Genomic DNA, 23640 nt, shown 5'->3' on the forward strand with positions numbered 1-23640 from the left:
TAGAATACCGGAGGAGGTATTTAAAAACGACGACAAAACCAGAGGACACGGAACAGAAAAAAGACAACACGACACGTTCTCTTGTTTTTACAATGTACCAGCTCGCCTGCACCCTTGCACTTCTCCCATTGAGGTATTTAAAATACTGTATTTTGAGTACGTACTCAAGATACGTACAAGTCTCCATGGAGTTCATCCACCAGCTCATCTACGCCATTCTGTCTATAGGTACCTCCGTGTCCGTTAAAAAATTGCAGGCAATCCGAACGCCCTTTCGAGACATGTCACCTATTCGAATCCAGTACGTCCCTGCGTCTCACACAGGCTGACACTTTGCAATACCCGTTCTGCTGAACTTAAAAGGAGGAGCGACAGAGCCCGTTTCGCTAGTAACGAGCTGAAAGCGACACAGCCAAGAGACAATTAAGCAAGGAGCACTTAGTCTGAATGAGCGACTGAACCTCACGCTGTTCAAGGCAGGGCGAAGTTTTACATTAGAAGCGTTGCGTAACCATATAATCGCACAAATCCATTGAGATTAAAAACTTGAACGGAACAACAGGAGAATGAAGGAAGGAAGAAAAAAAACTGCATCACAATAAGCGCACACAACCCAGCTTATAGAACAAAGTACCATCACCGGTCGACAAAACACTTCATCCTTAATATGCATGGGAACAAAACACTCCCAACTATCTTGCAATTAGCGCAACATAACCCCCGCTTTAGTATGATCCTCCGCTTATTGTTGAGGAACGTTCATTTAATGTCACACATCATCTTCCTTCCCGCTACTCTTTGTCGCGCGGTACACACTACGCGAAAAAGCCGGCTGCATAATTATGAAACGCCGCTGGAGATTAAAACGGTCGGCCGGAAATATTATGAAACGAAAGGAGAGAGTTAAACTAGAAATGGGGAAGGGAAGAGGAAAGGGCAGAAATGAGAGAGGGGGTAAAATTGATGACGCATAGGATGCGCCTCCGCGGTTTTCAAGGGGAACAAGGTTGTTACACGAAGTTGGCCCCCAGGGACAGTCGGCAGTAAACCGAAACTATACCAATTTATCGCTCGCTTCTCAAAGCTTGGGAAGGGAAAGTAAGGAGATAAAAACGGGCCGGGCCGTGTACGGTCGGAGCAGGGTGGTGGTGCTAGACTCGTGGAATCTTTGTCAGACGGGTTACAAGATACTGGGGTGAGTAGATCGCCTTTCCGTTCGTTTGTGATCATGCCCGTTGTGCTGTTTTAAAACGGGTTGATGAGTGCTGTCCGTGGTTTGGTTAATGCATAACGCATCAATCGGTCTGTATTGAGCGATGCGATGACATTACTGTATCCGATGCGAATGTTTAATGCCCACAGTTTGTAATATGGTTCGTTTTGTTTTGTGTTTCCTTTTTCTTTTTTTAGTTTCGTTTCTTGATGAATACGGGAAATGTATACATGACAATGGTATTGGGTTTATTAGATAGTTTTAATAGACAGGAGGGTGTTCACAAAAACGGTTTCGAAAACATGATAGGCCAATCGCCTCATCCTTTTGATTGATTGATTCAGATATAAAAAAAATCGTCATTCCTTTCAAGTGGCTGACGTTACGTTGCTCATCTCTGATTTCTTTTTGCGTACCGTTTTTACCTATAGAGGGCATCCCATCTACTAGGTACCCCTTAATTAACAGAACTATGTTCTAGCCTCCGCGTTGGTACACAGCCGTAGAACGTTAGTTGAAGTTGAGGGAATATACTGGACAGCCTTGCCATTTCAAACGCACAAGGTCAGTTATCGAGAAAAGTCGGCGAACTTAATGTGCATATAACAATCTATCCCTTATAGATCAGAACTCTGCAGTATTTTCTGGTTTTTCACCCACGTGTTATATGTTGTAAAAGTATCCCGCAGTTAAGGCCGGCTCGCGTGGTGCGTATTTCTGTGAATATCGCGCTGCGTAAAACTCTGCGTGTCCACGCACCGTGAAAAAATACGCCTGTCAAACCGCATGGGGCGCAAATCCCTTTGCTGCGCGCACAGTGGGTTTGGCGCAGACTTGTACAAAATACCGCGCAAAGTAATTAAATAAGATACTAAATACTCCACGTAAAAAGTATTTAAAATAGAGTACAAAATACTCAAAACTCGAAGTAATTTGAGTAGAGCACCAAAATACTGTAAGAAGTATTTAAGATACTCTTTAAAGTGCTTTAGTATTAGAAGTAAGTGAAACGCGTATTCTGAACCTGGCCGTACAAATGAAAGGAATAAACTTCATCCGCCATGCTTAAGCCTATCTTTCATTTTCGAGGTCTTGGTGTCAAGTAATGCTTGGTGAACCTTGGTGAACCCAAGTAAACTCTGTTGATATTTTGTGACCCAAAACTTCGTAATCCCTCGAGTATGTCAGTACGGGTTTTTCAACCTCTGGCACGTGTTTATTACTTTGGTGACCAAGGAAATAAATGCCGGGATTCTCTTGTACCTAATCCCATGGGGATTCACCTGGCACTATGAATAGGAAGCGTTTTCTGACGAAGTTGGTTTTCGACAACAAGGCCAGGCGTGGGACAAGTCTATTGTACACGAGGATAAATGACAGATTCCCGAATTCCCGAAAAAAAAAGAGAGAGAGAGAGAGAGAGAAAAAATGAGGGTTAAGTTCCAGTGAGCTGGAAATCTGGACACAGCGGGAAGTGTGCTTGACGAGGAAGGAAAGTATTTTGAGTACTGAGTAGCAAATACCGAAAAAAGTATTTTAAACACGTTAAAAATACTTGTCGCAAAAAGTATTGAGTAAAGTACCAAAATACCGCAAAAAGCATTTAAAATACTGTATTTTGAGTACGTACTCAAGATACGTACAAGTCTGGTTTGGCGTATGTGCTTTACGAAGTGTTGGCAACATTTTCCTACAACATTTTACTACATTTTCCTACAACATTTTCCTACAGTCGGCAATCCAACATTTTCCTCTCTTTCCTGTTCCGTCCTGAAACGGTTATTTTTGTGCGCGTTCTTTTGTAATTGATTTGCATTTAGTGAAATGGACCCTCACGAGCGAAAGTCGTTGTACTTGGAGATGTCCTTCTGCAGCTTTTTCGTAAGAGCGGCCATTTCTAAAAAAGGAAATAGGATGCTGGGTCGAAATCGGAAGGGAGTTTCTGCGCCGTGATTGGGGTTGCTATGGACGCTCGTGAACTGACTGCTGCGCGAAATATCAAACCTAGGGGCGTTACGAGCTAACGAGTGGCGGGGCACTTGTCGAGAAGGGCACGTGCAGAAGTGCACGGGCCCTTCGCGCGATACGTGTAGGCCTGGTATACGTCACGCGCAAAGTGTCACGTGCCCATCTTTTTGAATTTCCACCACTCGTTAGCTCAGAACGACCGTAAACGACGATTGAGGCGCTTAAGCTCCCTGCTCTGATGCAGTGAATCACGCGCTACAGCAGCTGCGACGTACAAAATTTCGCGATTGTCGCGAAAACTCAGCTTTTATGGAAGAAAAACGCACCGCGCGGGCCGGCCTTTACGTACACTGCCTCTTGGCAGGGAGCGTAACAGCTGAGTTTTCCCCCCGAACAGCCTTTACGATACGGGGATGACGTGCAACCTGTAGCCTCTAGCCCTGCAACCTGCGCCCGCGTGACATGCGCGTCAATCGTTCATCAAGGCGCGCGCTCGGGGAAAATGGGGAACAATGAACGATAGACGCGGCGAGCACGAGAACACGTGAGGCGACGGGCATGGACACTAACAGTGACGCTCACAGTTTCCGTGCACGTCAGTATTGTCACCCCGTGGTGCGCGTTATACATCGGACCTTTTTTTTTTTCAAATACCACAAATTTTTTGGGTGGTGCGCGTTATGCAGCGGAAAATACGGTAGATAGGAAGATACTATAGGAGAACATAACATTTTGCCCATGAGAACATTTTGCACATGTGGCTCTTGAGGGCATGTAAATAAATAAATAAATAAGGAGAGATATACGAGATACTACGTATAGAAAAACAGACGCATAGCACCCTGGCAGGCATACTTTGCCGCAAGTCAGCTACAGTTTCCATTTCAAGTTAACAACTGAACTTAGCATTTCAAATTTCAACTTGCTGTTTCCGTCTGCATATTGAGAGGGCCAATCAAAATTGCAAATGAGTCGACTGCGTAACGAAGGCGTAACATTGAAATCCATTCAGAGATGAGATTGCATAGCCACTGGGCGTTCTTTTTTTTTTTTGCCTCTTCTTTTTTCTTTCGTCCTAGGCCGCCTTTAGAACATTAGCATTTTTAGGGGAGCAGTTTCAGCTTATGAAGACGACGCTGCTCATTAGTCAGTTTATTCCGGAAAAAGATGAATTTCACACACATCGCCTGGGATATAGTTCGTGTTATTTAAAAGCTCTTAGTACAAGCTTAGTACAAGCTACGCGAGTTGAGTGGGAAGGACAAGCTGTGTGGGAAGGACAAGCTAAGTGAAGAGGACAATTTCCTAGATCATATACTGGTGTTCTTTTTGTTTTGATCTCGCCGCCGTGGTAAAGAAGAGGGATCCAGGACAATGGCTCACCGGACAATTGCTCACCGGACAGTTGCTCATCGGAGAATTGCTCACCGGACAATTGCTCACCGCCTCTTTCACCGCACTTATATGTAGTTTTATTTCGCGTTTTTATGTGATGCGATTTTATTTATCGTTTATGGTGCTCATATACTTGACTTTTTTATGTTAGCTGAACTTGGGTGTACCTCGAAATCAAGTGATCGAAATCCTCATTGCTAAATAAACTACTGGAAATAAATGTTATCTGGCTATACAATGCACAGTCGCGCGCGCGAAACTGCAAACAGGGAACCTGGACATAGCGGTGGAAACACTGAACTTGGACCAACCTAATAATAAACTAACCACCGTGCTGTTCAGTCGTCTCCGCCCTGCTAAGCCTGACGGGCGCTAAACCGACTTGGGCAGATATAGAAAATTCGTGAATTTTAGTGGTTAAATAATGATGTGATTTTAAATCTTCCCCGTCTTGTGTCTTGGAAGATCCTGGTGACGCAGGCATGAGCGTACCGAGAGGGGGACAAGGTCACTTGTGAAAATTGCGCACTCTTTATTCATAGGTGAGTATTTTTTTCTCAAAGTCATCATAATATGAACCCGTGAACACTCGCACAGTCCGCAGCGTCCGCCTCCGGGGATGGAGGTGACGTGGTTGCACGCTTTGCCCCCCTGGAAGCACTTTGCTGCCCCCCCCCCCCCCCCCACACACACACTTGGGAAAGAATCCTCTAGGAACGCCCCATAGACGCAGGTCGTGACGAAGACGCTTCAGGTGTGCTTTCAAGTGGACGACCTCTCGCCTCACCCTCTTCACTGGTGGATTTCCTAGATCTATTTGAAGCAACTTACACAGCGCTAAAAAAGAAGTTCAGCTAACATAAAAAAGTCAAGCGCCATAAACACGAAATAAAATCACAATATAAGTGTGGTGAAAGACGCGGTGAGCAATTGTCCGGCCTCAGCAGTTTTTGGTGAGCAATTGTCCGGTGAGCAATTGTCCGCGCCCCAAAGAAGAGCACGTCACACGTGACAGTATTTTGGGAACGGTGTTGTGCGTTAGACTCCGTAGAGGAACAAAAACCCAAGTCGAGCTGCCGCTATAAGATAGCTGTTTATTGTACGAGTACCAAGTGCGGACTGACTCTAGACAAAGCCCGCCAGGAAAGATAAACAAGGGTGGGAATATGAGACGCGAAAGCCTTGAACTCGCCATGCGAAGACGCGGTGTGAAGATGAGTCAACGGCTGGGCTCGAATGCCAGATACCTCACAAACGGTATTCACTTACTGCGTTTCGTTAGAGGTCCTGTGGTCAGCACAGCATTATTCATAGGTTGCTGTCTCTGTCGATGCTTCCTGTGGCAGTCCTAGAATAGTGGAGAGGGAGAGATGACGAGCTTGAAGAAGGGATCTTCTTTTAAACCATTTACAATTGGGACAGTTAGGTAATCCTGCGATGCAGTCCGGCATAAAATATGCTATATATTACATTTTACAGAACGCACAGTGAAAGTGTTTGCAAAGCTCAGCTCATGTTGAATTGAATGATGGCAGTATATTTCATTTGCCTCATCCACCATAACGTGTGCCCTCCAGTAGCCAACATGTTTAAGTTGAATGCATTTCACTATGCCAGCCTATCGTGTCTGAACACTCACGTCAGATGACTGCGACGTTGTTCAGAGGAACGGAGCAAAACATGACGGAACATTACATCACACCTCACAGGTGCCACAATCAGCACAACCATGGTTTATTACCTAGTGAACCGCATAGTCCGTCAAGTAGGAAGAACTTGCATGGCAAGAAAGGCACCCCAACTCAAGATCAATGACACGAAGAAACGTGTCAGGGTGATATACACTCCATCCATGCATCCATTGAAAAATGGCTGAAGAGTGAGTGAAGACAGCCCTCCACAGCTCTTAGCGTGTCTAAACTCTACACCGGTAACATCTTTTCTTTATTAGAGGGTTTTAGCCAGTGTTGTACCCGCTACCCGAAAAAGGGAGCGCAATACCGATACGCGCTACCTGAGCAAAAAGTAACGAAATCCCGATATCGTTACACGTACCTAAAAGTAGCGGAATACCGCTACCGTTACCCGTAAAAAGTAACGCGATACTTCATGCGCTACTTTTTAGGAAAGAAACAAACAGTATCGTTGATGACGTACTTCAAACGTCTTAAAATAATAAAATAAAACAATATCTCAAAATAATAAATCGACGTCCAATGGAGGTTACACGTAGGTTGCCTGAAGGCTAAAATTTTGAAAACCGTTTTTTTACAGATTTACTAAAGCCTACTCGGTATCCTGCATATCTTTTTCTCTTCCTCTAAAGCAAATAAAGCACAAAGCAAGTCTACCGATAAAAGGCTCAGTAGCTTTGTCACAAAAAGAACTCGGATTGCCTGGAACGAGAAGTTAGTAAACATACCATGATGTGCTTTTCAAATTGGACGTTGACTTTCTCGACGCACAGATAAAGCTTTCCCACCGAGGCGCATAGTAGACAACTGAACACCACGCTAGTGTTTTGTACTGTAGCAGGCCATGGTCCCTCCATTGCAGCGGACAAGAAATGGCAACTGTCAAGCACCTGAGCGTACGTGGTGCAATGTCATGTGGAATGTCATGACTCATAGCTAGCGAGGACGGCTCCAGAATGGAGTGACGTCAGTTTGCAGACAACTCCGACAACGCACCAAATCTTCAAGAAGGTTCATCCCAAATAGGGAACACGTGGAGGACACATCCCCTTTGTAAGATAACGGCCTCTGTGCCCTCCTTTCAGCTATTTGCCCGGTCTTCCCAGAATGAGTTGTGATATCGGGCAGCTTGATCGAAGGCAGGCAGTGTGGAGGTTTGATGATAGGTCGAAGTCGAGTTGTCGCGAACCCCAGCTCGGAAAGTAGCGGTAGCGCTCAAAGATTGCGCTACCGCAAATTTGTAGCGGAAGTACTTCTTTCGTTACCAGTTTAAAAAAGTAGCGCGATCTCTACTCCGCTACCGAAAAAAGTAACGGATACGGTAGCGCCGTTACTAGTAGCGGTGCTACGTACAACACTGGTTTTAGCGGACCGTTGATAACGTGGCTTGCGTCGAACCGTATCAACCGGGACCAATCAGTGGGTAAGATTCTGAGTCACGCAGCACTGCGATTGGTTCCGATAGGCACGATAACCTTATCAACGGTATACTAAAACTCACTATTGTTCTTAACGTACAGTTCCTTATCCGCGGTGCACGGAACGTTGCGTGGGCGTCGAAAATGATGCAGCAGTTCCGTATAGAGTTAAAGCTAAAATTGAAAGAAAGACATTCGAGAAACACGCGAAGGCAGTGCGGTCTGACGTGGAATGCCGTTGAGCATATACTGACACGTTAGTTAACTACCGGGACATTCTGATACATTAGATGGTATACGATATTCTCAAAAAACACGCGGTCACGTAAATATAGGCTTTCGCAGTGCATTGTTTAATTGATGTTCTAGTTTCTGATGCAAAAAAATAAAAAAAATAAAAATAAACGAGGTATCCTTGATAGGGATCAGAGGCATCGATTGCATTGCGTCTACTCTTTACCTATACGACATTTTTCTACGATGTTTCCAATAAACTTTTATATGGAGTTAATGTAAATTGATTTTGCACGGCTGTGCTTCTTTTTGCATATTGGCTTCTGTACAAAATCGTGAGTAACCCACATTTCGCGACCATAATTGTGATGCATAATGTAAAACCACGAAACTAGGGAACACGAAGGGACAGTCTCAAGACTTTTGAGACTTCGTGCTGTGTCTGTCCCTTCGTCTTCCCTATAGTCTCGTGACTTTATAAAACATATATATATATATATATATATGCATCAACTTCACCAGCTCGCCTGCTTCTTAGCCAGCTTTAAATAATTGCGATGTCTACCTTTCGGTAATTGATTAGCTTCCGAAGGCTTTGTTGACAAATAGTTCATTTAATTTTATGCGCTGTGCAAAGCAACACATTTCAATACAACCTAGCATTGTCGAGTAGAAGGTACCTTAAGTCTGCCATCCACACGGCATGGCCAGAGTTTGGCGCAATTTATATAGGCTTCTATATTCGCAAGTACTGCATGGTAAGACGAATACAGCTGGCACAGGTTCATCCATAGACGGTGTTGTGTCCGAGGGGGGTTGGTTCGAGGACGAGCCGATTAATGCGGATCAGACATCGTCTCAACGGTTGCAACGATGCCACTTTATTCAGCCATGTTTTTGTATCGTCGTGAGAGCATGCTGCGCCCTCTGGTTACAGGAAAAGCGAAGTAAAAACGAAACCGAAATTAACACAGTTCTGAGTAGCAGTACATAACACTTTTCCCCTCCTAGCGGAAACTAAAGTCTTTAAGCCAAACGGGGGGTCTTCTTATACGGTTGGGCCGCGCGAAACTCTTCGGTGGCGCCCCTGTTTGGTTGTCGGATAGTCTTCCAGCACTCACGTTGGCTTCTGCCTGCATATTCCAGGCAGTAGAAGGTGCAACTCCCTGGTAACTTTCACTTGGTGATGCTGGACCTCGCCGAATATGATCAACATGTCTACGCAAAATGCCCAATTCTGTCTCTACCAACCAGGAACGTCTTCCGAACTTCTTCAGTAGTTTCCCTTTGATCCACCTGGTCTGACCTATAAAGTTACGAATTGTGACAGACTGTCCAACTATCAGTTTCTGCACCCGTGAAGTATCAGGTTCTTCAATCTTGTTCTTGTTGAGCTCCACTTTCAAATGCACTAAGGGAGACGGTAGCTCCCTTCCAAACATCCTGAAAGCCGGTGTCTGTCCTGACGTACTGTGTACAGTGGTGTGTTGTTTGAATAAAAAACGTGCAAGTCTGCACTCTAGAGTCTCTTTTTGATCCCTGCGCAGTGCAGTCTACACTTCGGCCACCATTCTCTCTGCCTGCCCATTAGTGGCAGGGTGGTAAGGTGCACTAGTAACAGCTGTAACGCCGTTCTGCTTCAAAAAGTTTTGGGTTTCCGCTGCCACAAATGGGGTACCATTATCGGATACTAGTTTCTTAGGAATACCAAAGGTAGCAAAAAGATAACGCAGTTCTTGGATTACTGCAGCCGCTGTTGCACGGCGAACAATGCGTACTTCCAACCATTTGGTGAACGCATCCACTATTAACAGTAACATCACACCTTCAATTGGTCCTGCAAAGTCAACATGAATCGTGTGCCAGGGTTCGCTGGGGCGTACCCATTCTCGCATCACTGACTTTGGGGGCAAACGTCTGTGCTGCTGACATTCCATGCACTCCTCTACTCTTCGTTGGATCTCCGAATCTATCCCGGGCCACCACATATAACTGCGGGCGCAGGCCTTAGACGCCACTATTCCCTTGTGTCCTGCGTGCACCAGGTCCAAAGCCTTCTTCCGAGCCGCAGCTGGAATTACTAGTCGTTTACCTCTAGTTAAGCACCCATTGTGCGTTGCTAGTTCTGACGCCTTACCAACGTAGGGTCTAAATTGGTCTCCTTGGAGCTTCTCAAGTCCTCCTTCCACTACTGCCTTGTACACTACAGACAGTACCTCGTCACTCGCTGTCCACTGTCGTAGCTGTTCTGCAGTGAGGGGTGGTGACTGCAAAGCTTCTAACATGAGCACGTCTCCAGGGGGTCGTGGCTCATCCACGTTGGATTGAAGTGGAAGTCTACTCATGCAGTCTGCGTTTTGATGCTCCGCGCCCTTACGATAGACCAGTTCGTAATCATATGCAGACAGTTTAACACACCATCGAGTCATCCGGGGTGACAACACCTGTGGCACTGGCTTTTGGCTTCCCATAATGCCAAGCAACGGCTTGTGATCTGTTAAAATCTTAACCTGTCGGCCTGCTATGTACATATGGAACTTGCTGACAGCAAACACTACAGCCAAACCTTCCCGGTCTAACTGCGAGTAGTTTTTTTCGGCGCTTCCTAGAGTCCGAGAGGCAAACGCTATTGGTGCCTCAAGGCCTGCTTCATTTGTCTGCGCCAGTACGGCTCCGACCCCGTAAGGTGAGGCATCACAGGACAGCAGTAAAGGCCTGTTCGGGTCATAGTGAGCCAAAACAGTCCTTTTGCTGATGAGGCTCTTGAGGTTTGCGTATGCCGCTCTGTGGCACTCTTGCCATGTCCACGGGCAATTCTTGTTAAGTAGGGCGTAGAGCTCCCTAGCAATGGATGCCCTGTTGGGTATGAATCTGTCATAGAAAGCCAGAAGTCCTAGAAAGGACTGGAGTTCTGTCTTATTCGTTGGTTCTGGTGCCTCCACAAGTGCCTTAATTTTGTCTTCTGAGGTGTGAATTCCTTCTGCATTAATTCGATGACCCAGAAAAGATACTTCTCGAACTGCGAATTGGCACTTTTCCTTCCGTAACCGGAGGTTAGCCTTCTGTAAACGATCCAGAACCAGCTCTAGACGGTCATCGTGCTCATCTCTTGTGGAGCCGGATACTATAACGTCATCCAAGTATACACTGGTTCCTTCAATTCCTGCAAGTAGTGTCTCCATATACCGCTGAAAAACAGCTGGCGCTGCTGCCACGCCAAAAGGAAGCCTCTTCACAGCATACAATCCTTTCACTGTGTTCAGTGTCAATATGTGAGCTGTGCGTGGAGTCACTCTGAGTTGTTGGTACGCTTGTGCCAAATCTAATGTGGAGAAAAACTTCCCTCCTTGCAAGCCAGCCAAGACTTCTGTCGTAGCAGGCAAGGGGTATGATGCCTTTTTAGTTGTTTGGTTCACAGTACTACGGTAATCTCCACAGAGCCTGAGGCTACCGTTCTTTTTTCGTACAATCACTACTGGCGTTGCCCAGTCTGCGTGCTGTACTGGCTCTATAATACCTTGCTTTTCCCACTTTTCGAGCTCTTTTTCCACAGCTGACCTCAATGCAAAGGGAACGGGTCGAGCCTTCTGAAACTGGGGTGTTGCCTCGTCCTTAAGCTCAAGATCGACAGGCGGACCAATGTGCCCCTCGATTGAGTCGCTGAACACTGCACTATGCTTGTTCACAACGTCTGTGAGTCGATCGAGCTGCTCCACATTGGAAATGCCCTTGAATGTGATACGTAGGGGTCGGAACCAGTTCCGGCCCATCAGGTTGCATCCTGTGCCCTTAACTACAAGTAGTGGCAGAAGGTAGTCCTTAGACTTCCATCGAACTCTCACATCACAAGCACCTGCCAACTGAAGACCCTCACCGGACCAGGTATGTAGTTGCACACAGTCTTGGCGTAACTTCGGGGGGTGGTGAGGCCACGTTAGTCGAAAAGTTTTTTCGCTAATTAAAGTGTAGGCGGAACCAGAGTCGACCTCGAAAGCCAGACGTTTCCCTTGCACTTTCAAGTCAACCGAGAACCGCGGAAACGATTCAATGTTAGTGAAGCTGTGTACGTGATGAAGATCATACAGTATTTCTTCCTCACTGTCTGGCTCAGCATTGTCCATGTGGTGGTTCTTTGCTGCTTTCTGTTGGGCCTTTTTCTTGCCAAAACACGCTTTTACGATGTGCCCCGTCTTCCCGCAAAAATTGCAAACAGCGTTCTTGAACTTACAAGTGGCTGGATGGTGCATACCAGCGCATCGAAAACATGGTTTCTGATCTTTCTTCTTCGAACCGTCGTGGGAGCCGCCTTTCGCTGGATCCTGCTTGCCTTTGTTCTTGTGCATGGAATGCACGGCACCCTCTTGCGCATGACCACGCAGTTCTGCTTGCTGTTGTGCAGCCGCTTCAGCTGCCTTTGCCATATCAAACGCAAGACGAAACGTCAAGTGACGTTCGGTAAGTAGTCGCTGCTGCAGGTGCGTGTCGCGCAGCCCACAGACAAACCTGTCTCTTAACATGACGTCCAGAGGAAGACGCGTTACAGATTCTGAAGTGGACGCAGTTGTCGTCGACAGTGACGATGCTGTTGACAGCATAACTGGGAGTGCTGTCGTCTGTGCACTTGTTGTCGGTGCACTTGTTGTCGGCGCACTTGTCGTCGGCGTAGTCTGAGTTGTCTCGGGGATTCTGCCGAAGTTGCACTCTTTCGCTAGCATCTTGAGTGCAGACACGTAGTCGTCGATACTCTCTGACAATTGTTGATCCCTTCTGTAGAATTTCGACCGACCGACCAACTCAGACGGCTTGGTCTCAAACCTGTTGCTCAACAGTTGCACTATTTCTTCGTAGCTGACTTCCCGAACATTCCTGGGCAGTATAAGTCCACATAATATGTCGTAAGTCTCTTCCCCACAAAAGGATAGTAGCAAGGCACGCTTCTTTTCAGCGCTGGTTATGTCATTCGCCTCACAATAGAAATGAAGCCTGTCCAGCCACGCCGTCCAGCTGCTCCCTGTTCGGTACGGTGTAACGCTGCCGTGGGCCATGGTGAAAACCACTTTCGTTGTCCGGACGAAGAATGTTACTTTACCTCGTCGCCAGTGTTGTGTCCGAGGGGGGTTGGTTCGAGGACGAGCCGATTAATGCGGATCAGACATCGTCTCAACGGTTGCAACGATGCCACTTTATTCAGCCATGTTTTTGTATCGTCGTGAGAGCATGCTGCGCCCTCTGGTTACAGGAAAAGCGAAGTAAAAACGAAACCGAAATTAACACAGTTCTGAGTAGCAGTACATAACAGACGGAGAAATAAATAGAGTGTCACTTGATAACATATTTTTGCGCTCATCTTTCTTTCAGAGCTTGAATCCGATATGGCACTCCGACGCTGCTGTGCATGGCTGGTAAGTAATGGGAGCTCTTTATACAATATTAGATTATGTCAGGACGACTAGACGTCGCGGTTCCTTAGTGTTGTACGTTCATAAACAGTAGAATGTACCGCTCTGGATGATCTGTTTTCTTTTTGTCTGGATGCCTGTCAATAGCTGGGTCATACATATAGCCTTCTGAGCAGTGCACTAAGTAAAGAAACAAAGCCAGAATTCGCAAACAAACAGTGAAAAACAAAATAATCATTTACATATGAATCTATGGCTATTTAAAATAGAGTGATCAGAGGTAGCCAAGGTTTGCTGAAAGCTGCGAGATGGTGGGTTCGAATCATACCACTGACTGTGCTGTCTCAGGTTTTCCCTGGGTTTTCCGAAGACTTTCCGGACGAATGTCGGCACAGTTCCCCCTGAAGTCGGCCCAGGACGCATACTAACCCCCTCCTGTCCCCCACTCCTTCCTGCTGTCCTCTCTCCATCTCTCCACATCTGTACGCCGCTCATAGCCACAGTTGCTTCGCGGCGCTAACACACACACAAAAAAAAACACAGATCAGAAGCGAATAGGGAGATTAGAGTGATAGATAACAGAAAAACAACAAAAAACATTAGTACAAAATATTGTAGCCCACACATTTAAACTGCTTAAAATGACGAGTAATTGATAAACGAGGGAGCTTGGAACGCGATCCAGAACGAATACACGTCGTAGATAATAAATCTGAACAGCAACCCTTACTCAACTGCTCAACCCGCTCAACTGCTCAGATGCAAAAAAGCAGCTTTTTTTTTCTTTTGTCTCTCCCTCATTTCGCTCTCACTTTTCCATCGTTCTTCTTAATCTGGCTCTTTTGTTCACCAATTTGTTAGCCTCTGAGCATCGAACTAAAATGATTTTCCGACTCATTATTTTCAGTTGTTGGCTGTGGTCTTCCTCGCTGTTCCCAGCGAGCAACAGGTAAGATGATGATTCGAGTTTTATTAAGATGAGTGCTCGGTACCGTTTTCATATTTGTTCACACACTTGCGACGCGCCGACTGGATAAGAACATGTGACTATAAACTGCTGAGTAACACATTGCGACTTGATCTGCCACCTGCGCATGAAAGTGACATAATGAGGATTATTTGCGTGAAAATCTGACCATCATTTGCAAAAAACCCTGTTAATTGATAAACCGCGTGTACTACTGCCCTATTTGTTTTAAGAACATTAATTGTCTCCGATTGAGAAAGATCAATTCATTGCTCATATCAGGGAACAAAACACGACACTGAAGACGACGCTTGACCTATCGCACAACACCTTCCATTTCGCCACACTTATGACGTAAGCAGGATAACTACGTCGTCCAACATAAGACTGGAATGTGTGTGAAAACGTGGGATGTGGTCTATTACTGCTGGAGTTACTTGAGCACAGAGTTTGACTGCAGAGGGATTCCAATCGAGGAAGCAGCAAATACAAAAAATATAAATTGTGCGTCAGGCACTATTCTGCCGGTCGTATCCCAGGAAACAAAGCATGTTTCAAGTGGCTTTATCCAAAACGCATTTTGTATGAAACATTAGGCGACATTTAAAGAAATGGGTCCTGCAGAGAATATTAGTACTGATTGCCATATCAACCCGACTTCGGTACACCACCGAGTTATCATGTCCAGTATCGTCCCATGCTAGTGTTCGCCGGTGATACCAGCCAGTTCCAGTTAAAACACACTGAAAGCACGAAGACAAGACCGACACTGAAGTGACCGTTCTTTCGAAATGATGCAGACGTTTCCAACACAATGGAACAACACGGTCATTCTCGAGGTACCTACATGGGAGCAGAGGACGGCAAAGATGGCAATGCTCATTAACAGCATGGCAAGACACGCTAAAACTATAATCGTCGCTGACGACGGTGAGTGCATCCGCCTACGTTACCTCACGGCATGGCATGGCGCTTTAGACGTAATAAATAAGAGGAGGACGTGCTGCCTTGACTGAGCTGTTCCAGAAGACAAGGAAATATGCAACGCCTTCCAGGCTTGTGACGCTGAACGTTGGAAATTCAGAAAGACAGCAACAAATAGAGTGGCGGAAATAGCGCATAGCATGCCTTGCGCAAGGAGTGCTTTCAACTGTTTCAAGCTTACTGCATTTGTAGCGCACGAAGCAAGCACATATAGGATCAGTACGTTACAGCTTTTGAAGAACACTGCCTTAAAGGCTGCTAAATATAACTCTGAAGATGACAAGGAGACTGAGACAAAGAAAACTCTCTGTTTCAGAAAGAATGGCTGCGCTCTATTCATCCCAGATAAAGAATTTGACACGAGCATCCGTCGGAGTCTCTGTCGACAAGAGCAAAGTTCCAAATTCGACTGCGAGAAGAAAGGACGTTCTGATCTTATCGGCCGAGTCACTAGCTCTAAGCTTGAAAGACAAACTCATCAACCTCAGAAACATATCGCTGATTGCAGTCGACGAAGATGTCTTGAAGCAAGATTCCTGGAAGACAGCGAAAGAGTTCCTGTCTGAGCACAGTGCAACGCAGCTTGTCGTGTTTACCAGTGATATGAGCGTTATCGACGTGCATGTCTTATCGGGACTGCGAGAACAACCCGTTTTTGAGGTAAGATTAGCAAAAATTCGTTGTTACGGTGGTACAGTACGGAAGAGCATCTGTAGGTAAGGCATCGGACTATTCCAACCGGCGCAGTGTATGCAAGGGTCTGTAAATTCGGTCCTGGAATGAACAGTAGTTTACGGAGAGGTAATTGAAGCACAACCCAACGCGGTCGAAAAAACGTTACACGGAACTGCATTGTCTATACCGCCCACGAGCCTACAAGAGGAGACCACGATTGGAATCCCGATATCTGAGAGATAACAGCATACCAGGATCTGGCAGATACCAGGAGAGCAGAGACTATATCTGCTCTCCTCTCAGGGGGTCTCCTGTGGATCTTCGTCCTTGCTGCAGGGTAAATGCAGGGTAAGTTCAGAGCTCCCTGAGAAGTCAGTCTCTCCGAACGACATGCAGACATATTGGCAGGCAAACAGTGACAGAATAAATAATGAAAAATAACACCCAACGGCCAACGGCACCCAACGGACCCAACGGCAATTGTACAAGACGTTGAGTGAGAGAGTAATGTCGTTATATCTCGTACTTTCCCGTATGTACTGATTCCGTCACACCAGTACATGCTAATGGGTATGTTCCAACTTCGACTGATGTATACGCTCTTTGTTTAATGTATGAACATAAACAAACATTGCTTTTAAGTTGCCTTTGACTAAATTGTTCTGCGCAGGTACCTCCCTTCCTCTGTGTACAACGAAACCATATGTATTTCGTTTCGTCTATTTCTCTCAGATTGCAGTCGATTTATCCAATAAGGTTGAATGTCATGTTGACTAGTTGTCGTAATCAAGAACAGGCGTTCGCAGTCATCATCATTAATTTATCTGTTGTTGTTGATCTGTTGTATTTATCGCATTGAACTGTTCTGTTCCGGGCAGTGAATCGCCCACCTCATCATCATCTAATGTATACATGTGTGTGTGTTCTGCACTAATGGATATATTTAATGATGGTGACCATTTTTCTGTCTCCGTTTCAGCGCGGTCTACAGGGAAATCAAATCGGTAAGAATTATTGTGTAGTTCCCAAAAGTCAGTGCATAACACGTGTCCACTGCGTACTATGAGACGCACCTAAAACCACAATGCTGCACCGTATGTGCTCAAAACAATGGTTGCGACGAACGCTTTTTTGAAAACAGAAATAACTATCAGAAATGGAATAACTATTCACACTTACAGAACAATCATATCAAAACATCGCTGCTGCTTCAGACTGAGCATTTGCTATTAATCTTCTGATTCAGGTGTGCAGTCACACCTACTCCTGAGCAGCGAGCTAGCACGCAACCTAGACCTGACGTCTCCTCTGGAATTTGCTCGTACAACCCTAGGAGGCTACAAATTTCAGGACCCTACCCTTCTAACCAAGGCCTTCTTGCACGCTACGTACAAGATCAAAGAACGTAAGGGAAAGAAGGAGAGTTACCAGCCTCTGGACTACGTTGGCGACTTTGTCCTCGATTACATCGTTTCAAAGTAAGACGGTGAAATAGATCTTCTTAGCAATAGCAGGAGGTTGTCCCCAGCCGCCTTGTTTGTTCGATATCTGCGGAACTGGGCGTTTTGAGACCTGAACACTTTCTTTACTGCCACAAAAATGAACATTTTTGAGTGGTTTGACGAATATATCTTTTGTGACCTGACAGTAGCACTTCAAAGCATGTTGCTATATAGGAAAATGTAGCCAAATGAATGTCCTAGTAAATGATGTAAGTTTCAGAAACAAAGCTATGCATGTATTTCCAAAAATTAATTTTGGAACACAAAAAAATTGGTGCAGACACCAGAAATCACACGAAGATTCACCTGTATCTTGGACAAAAATATCGATGTACAAGTTCCAGAATATACAAAACGCGGAAAATAATATCAGAAATAATATATGCAAATGTCAACACTCTGGACCAAGAAGTTCATGAGTTGTGAAAAAAACGTCAACACCCATGTTGTTTATGTACCTGAGTGATAGAGTTCATTGAAGGAGTAAAACAGAAATGAACATCATAATTTGTGCAGAAAACATTAGTTTCTTGCTCAACCTCCCTGTTCTTGTACCACATTTTGCTATTTCACCGCTTTTCAACTCCTCCCGGTCAGTTTTAACACAGGAAGAATAGCAAAAGTGCAAGTTATATATATCCACACATTCAGGACAAAAATCGGATCATCTAACACCTTCAGAGTCGTTATTTGCATCCTCATTAACGAAATCGAACCCAAATATGCTTCAAATGCGAGTATTGCGCGTTTGCGAAAGAGGTACGCCGCGGGAATGCGAAGCTGCGACCAGGATAAAATATCCACACTGTCTCCTTGGCGCAGATCCAGCTTCATAAATCACCACCTCTAGGGAGAGCTAAAAGTGTAAACGAAACTCATTCTGTAGTGTTTATAGTATCCAACAGAAGTCACCACTTGTCCATATCTGCTTTAGAGACCAATAGCGCCGCTCGAAAACCGTCGATCACCGGTGATCGATGCTATATGGGCGCGGTAAGGAAAGTGTTAAAGGGAGACTCCGCACCAAAGAACGTGTTGAGGTAACAGTGTGACATCAATCCGTACCGTATGATATTTCAGTGAATACAATTTCTCATCCCCAAGTGGCAGAGATAATTAGAAAATGAATATTTTCCTTTGATGATTAGGCGCTCCTCCACGGAAAAGCAGTCCAGCAACACTGGGCTTCATCTCAGCGGTATTCCGTGTACGGCTTTCTGTAGGTTTTGCTTTTACCGCTGGCGAATATTTTAGAACGAAATCGAGGAAGCACATGACAGGTCATCCGTGTGGCACGATCTTACAATGCGCGTGCCCGAAAAGAACCGGTGGCCCACACGAGACTACCGGTGACGTCACGCATGGTATAAGAGGTAGGAAGGGGAACCTTCAGAAGTTTCGGTTTCGTTTTGAGCTTCTCAGCTCTTTTGGCAACTAACGAGTCCTCGACTGCCAAACCAACTTTATTTCTCATTTCGGAAGAATGTATCGAACTTAGTTACACAGCCATTATAATAGTTTCGGATTGTCCCGGAGTCTCCCTGGGAAAGTTCGCTCCGCAGCCTAGTTGAAATGTCTGGCAGGACCAGTTTGCCCTCAAGGAACTCTCCCCCAAGACCTCCGTGCCCTCAGCAGCGAAAATTGGAATGACCTTCCCGAAACCCCTGGTTTCATACGTTATGCCGACGTATTCCGAAACGGGTTACGTGCCTTTTTATTTCACCGAACCATGCAAATCATTGTGAAATAGTTTTTTAAAGGCCAGCTATGTTCCTTCATGTAATGGTCACATTCTTGAAGTGCTTCCATGAGTACATTAATAACAGTACATAAATCAGGCACCGGACCTACATCCACGGGGAGGATCAAGCTGGAGAATCTCCTGATGAGCTCGCGTGACGTTTCCGCTAACTTCCACAAGAAGGGTCACGTGTCAGCGTTCCCTCTCCCATATCTGCCCCTCACAAATTCTCCGCAGCGGGACGCGGAGTATAGATCTCTAACGTCATCATGACGTTGATAGACAGACTGAAACCGAAACAAATCGGAAGGGGAGGGCTGGGTTTCACGAATGGGCACTTGTTCGCTGCCTCCTATTGGAAGAAAAGTAGGACCGAAAGTCGCGTCCCTTTCATAGACCATCGTAATCCCCTCAAGACCGTGGCTTTCGGGCGCGACCTTGTTTGAGCTTTGAGCGCAGTTCAACTCCCATGCCTTCTCCCATGCCTTCAACTCCCATGCCTTCAACTCCCATGCCTTCTCATTAGCAGTGGAATGCCAGTGCACCTAATTAGAGCAATTTATAGCTACAGCATGTGAGTACCGCAGGAATGTCGCTTTTGTACGCCCTGATATCTGTCCTGTATTCACTCCTGCATGGGCCCTTCGGGCCTGCAGTATCGTTGAAATAAATAAATAAATAAATAAATAAATAAATAAATAAATAAATAAATAAATAAACTCTACCAAATTGGTGGAAGCTGTCGAACATTATGACGTCACTTGTTAACAAACAGGGAGAGGTCTATTTCGTGGCAGGAACGACCGAAGCCAATTTTCCGCACAGTTGAGGTTACGTGTACACAGCTCCAAAGGAAAGTTCTCTTGTCGTCAGCATGTCGTCACACTGACGTCACGCATATATTTCTCTACGCTGGGAAAGTTTCAAACCGATTGGGAAGTTCCATTCCAATGATTTCTGATGATGGTGACAGATATTATACCGCTCAAGTAGGGGTAAAGGGAACTCGGTAAAATAGGAAATGCATTGCTCGTGGAAACTACGAATTGTTGTTTGGAGAACGAAATATCCTTTCGGCGTTTTCTCGCCTCTGTGTTTAAATTTTAAAGGCAGCGCAAAGGAAGTTTATGTTGGCGGCGTAGTTTAACAGGTTGTTGCTTGTAAAAACAGGGCAAGAAGTTCTACGTGTGACAGAGCACTCTTAATATTTTTAATAAGCAAGGAAAGTTGCGGCAGAAGGACTCGGTACGACATCTGGTGGGAACAAGATTGAAGGACGTTTAATGTAATTAATGTGGCGGAAATGCGTTAGCATTCAGCCGACCCATTCCACTACCACTATTCACCTCTCTCTACCCCTAACTATCACTAACTGTTACTAACTACACAGCCACAACAGCGTCTCAAGCCTTCCTCCACGCCGGCAGCGTATTTTGAAACGCTGCTTTCTCTCTTCCTCAGTCTCGTTCGCTCGCTTTCGGTGCCGAGCAGCGGCATCATCCGCTGCCTGACGCTGCTTGCGTTTTTCCTCGGTTTCGGCAGCTCGTCGCCTTCGCTCAGGATCCGTCTTCTTTTGGCGCCTACTTGGCCCGGCACTCGTACTCGGTTTACATGTTTACACTCCATCGTGTACTTGAATTCAGCCCATTACGCGCCTTGCACACCCACAAGTTCAGACTCGCCCGCGTATCTTGCGCGCCGCCAAGACCGTTTCCGCAGACGTGCTCCTCTCCATGACGACACCCGCCGCGTCGCGGGTACATTGGCTTCCGTTCCGTGATCTACTCTACTTTCCCTTACTCTCTACCCTCCACTGCCGTCCTTCTCTCTCACGCGGCCTACTTCCCTCTCCACCTTTGACCGGATCGACGCGGGCACTTCCTTGAAACGCCGCTTCTAGCGTTAACGTACTAATAATCCCCAACTCGTCAAGCAACAGAGATCTCTGTGTCCGACAATCCTTTGCTGCTTCTGTTGGCTACGTAGCCAACGTTTTGTTGTTGATGTTGTTGTTGTTGTAAACTCAGTGCTGTGCGCATGCAATATAGTTTTGGTACCGTATCCGACGAACAAAGCGATGTTCGTCGCAACTTCGACACGGTCTCATCCGCTGTTTAGAATTATAATTTTCTAAAAATCTAAGAGGGCATTTGGGAGGAAAATTGTGACGTAATAGTGCTGAGACCTCGGGCTATCGAATAAATAAATTTTCGGAGATTGCAAGCGTGCTGCTTTACGGTATACCTTTGACAATGTGGAATCAAATCTTATTATCTTATTGCTTACTTACCTAAACAGAAATGTCTTACTCTCATGTATTCTTCTTTTTGAGGTATATTCTGCAAAATGCCGCCAACAAAACCCAGGCGTACATGGCGGAAAAGAAGACGGCCATGTTGAAGCAGGAATCACTGGCGTTTCTGGCTGCGAAACATAAGTTTCATCTTCACGTCTTTGTGGACGGCGCGAACGAGAAATCATCGCTCAATAACTACGTGAGGAGTGTAGAGCGGGTGAAGGTGAGGCCACAGAAAAACTGATCTAATTTCACCTTATAGACCACAGGACGGGTTAGAATCATTTCCTTCTTCGTCTTCTTCGTTGTCGCATGCAATATCTCGAACACCTCCTTCTTGTCTCCCAATAATCGACCCAACTAGACCCAACTAGAGTCACTAAAAAAGCAAAAATTTGGCGCATCCTTTTTCTTAACCGTTTGTGTCTCGACAGACGTACTCGGTTGGGTCTAGTGACTCTACACCCAACCGAGTACGTCTGTCGAGGCACAAACGGTTAAGAAAAAGGATGCGCCAAATTTTAAATGGTTCAAGGTACAAGGTGGTGGCGGTGGTGGTGGTGACATCCTTGCAAGATTTATGTGAGTGTCGCCTGGCTTCGAGACAAAGAAATGTAGCTTTTGGTGATGTTTCTGCATTGTATGCACTAATCTCACTTCTTTTCTGAACGTGAATGTTTCACACTGAAACGCTCTGCATTTCATCGATTCTGTCGATGTGGCCACCTGTAGATGTGTCCCAAATTATAACTCCTCGCGAGTGTTTGAAAATAGAGTAATACTTCTCACCTTCCGCAAAGCAAAGCGTCCCCTCGCTCATGCGTTTGTTTGGAAATGTCATCACATCAATTGACATTATAGTGATGAGATACAGCAGTCGACAGTCGACAGAGATGCACTATCAAACACAAATTCTGATGCCCCTCTTCTGGTACATACAATGATGCGTCATGAAGGTGATGAATTGACGTCATGGTGCCAACAACAACAACAACAATAAATGCTGACGTGATGCCAACCTTGTATGTTAACTATAGCTTCTACAAGCTATCTAGCATCCGTAACTTTCGCTTCTAAGAGACTACAAGGGATACGCTGAGCCAGTGGCATATCCAGGGTGATCGAACCCCCAGGAATCGTACTTTTGCGAGTGCAACTGGGAGAGGAGGGAAACCTCCTCGCCCGCATAAAGTCCCCATAGAAACCCCCCTCCCCCCCGAAATATTTTTTCTGGCTACGCCACTGCGCTGAGTTGCTCGCATTGGCTGATATTCCGCCACGCAGCGTGCCAATAAAATTTAATAACGCTCTTTCATTGCTATTTTTTTTTCTCTACCACAGACACTTCTTGAGCTGAACACCTTACCACGGAAACGGTCGTTCCTGTACAAGTTTTTCAAGTCGGTAGCTGGCGCCATCTACATTGACAGCGCATGCAACCTCGAGAGGGTGGAAGCTATTTACATGAAATTTATGAAGAATGATCTTGACGCACTCCTTGCTAGTCGTTAAAAGACTCCACGAGGATGTACGCGGAGCCTCTTGTAAATGGCCGACGAAGAAATATGGGCGCACTCACTGACCCACCGGATGGTTTTGTTTATTAAATAATAATGTTCCCTTTTCAACGTGAAAGGCAGCGTACACAACGAGCATAGTAAGAAATAAGAAATAAAAATGCGAAGTACGAGCATAGTAAGACGGAACGATAAGAACGAGCATAGAGTAAGAATGAGAAGCAAGCATAAGCGACGTGGGATCCACGGCGAAACGAAGAACAACAAGTCCGAAAAAATGGCATTAAGCACCATGAGGTCTTACGTTCTGTCCTGATTTGAAACCTTGTGAGTAAGTGCTACTTCACAGCTTTGGGCAACGTCTTATGAAATGGGACAGTTGGTGCTTGGACAGACGGAATAAATGTTTGCGTGGCTTCCAGTTTTATCTTGTTTTATCATCGTTTAACTGTAGATTTATTGTTACATGTGATGTTTTTTTTTTTCCTTTCGGAACTTGTGTATGTACTATGCCTCACGAACAGTGGCAGCCAATAGACCTCTACCTGGTTGTAAACAAATGACGTCATAATGTTCGACAGCGCCACCAGTTTGGTAGAGCTGAACTACGTTGAAAGCTAGTGGCGAACAAGGTCGC

The 23640-nt window shown here is 45.6% G+C and overlaps 1 protein-coding gene and 1 long non-coding RNA gene across 3 annotated transcripts in view; one reads left to right on the forward strand and one right to left on the reverse strand.

Annotated features, from left to right (window-relative positions):
• The window catches only part of LOC135399029 (uncharacterized), a 150761-nt gene that overhangs the window by 94368 nt on the left and 32753 nt on the right, over positions 1–23640 (reverse strand). Inside the window, exon 3 of the long non-coding RNA XR_010424174.1 lies at positions 5846–5924. This is a non-coding gene — a long non-coding RNA (uncharacterized LOC135399029). The remainder of the gene's footprint in view (positions 1–5845; positions 5925–23640) is intronic.
• Positions 1003–23430, forward strand: LOC135399026 (uncharacterized). Of its 2 annotated transcripts, XM_064630664.1 has the most exons (10): positions 1003–1195; positions 5042–5118; positions 13281–13324; positions 14229–14270; positions 15089–15218; positions 15589–15932; positions 16927–16951; positions 17194–17425; positions 21523–21709; positions 22828–23430. In XM_064630664.1, the coding sequence occupies exons 3-10, from the start codon at positions 13295–13297 to the stop codon at positions 22996–22998; spliced, it is 1161 nt and encodes a 386-aa protein (XP_064486734.1). In that variant the 5' UTR covers positions 1003–1195; positions 5042–5118; positions 13281–13294; the 3' UTR covers positions 22999–23430. The 2 variants fall into 2 exon arrangements, with proteins under 2 accessions (XP_064486734.1, XP_064486733.1); XM_064630663.1 differs by lacking the exon at positions 5042–5118.

The sequence above is a fragment of the Ornithodoros turicata genome, chromosome 6 (assembly GCF_037126465.1).
Source record: "Ornithodoros turicata isolate Travis chromosome 6, ASM3712646v1, whole genome shotgun sequence".
Classification (NCBI taxonomy): Eukaryota; Metazoa; Arthropoda; class Arachnida; order Ixodida; family Argasidae; genus Ornithodoros; species Ornithodoros turicata.

Coding starts and splice junctions, on each gene's coding strand:
- LOC135399026 (XM_064630664.1), top strand. CDS start 13,295: ATGGCACTCCGACGCTGCTGTGCATGGCTG. Junction 13,325..14,228: donor GACGCTGCTGTGCATGGCTG/GTAAGTAATGGG, acceptor CATTATTTTCAG/TTGTTGGCTGTGGTCTTCCT. Junction 16,952..17,193: donor TCTACAGGGAAATCAAATCG/GTAAGAATTATT, acceptor CTTCTGATTCAG/GTGTGCAGTCACACCTACTC.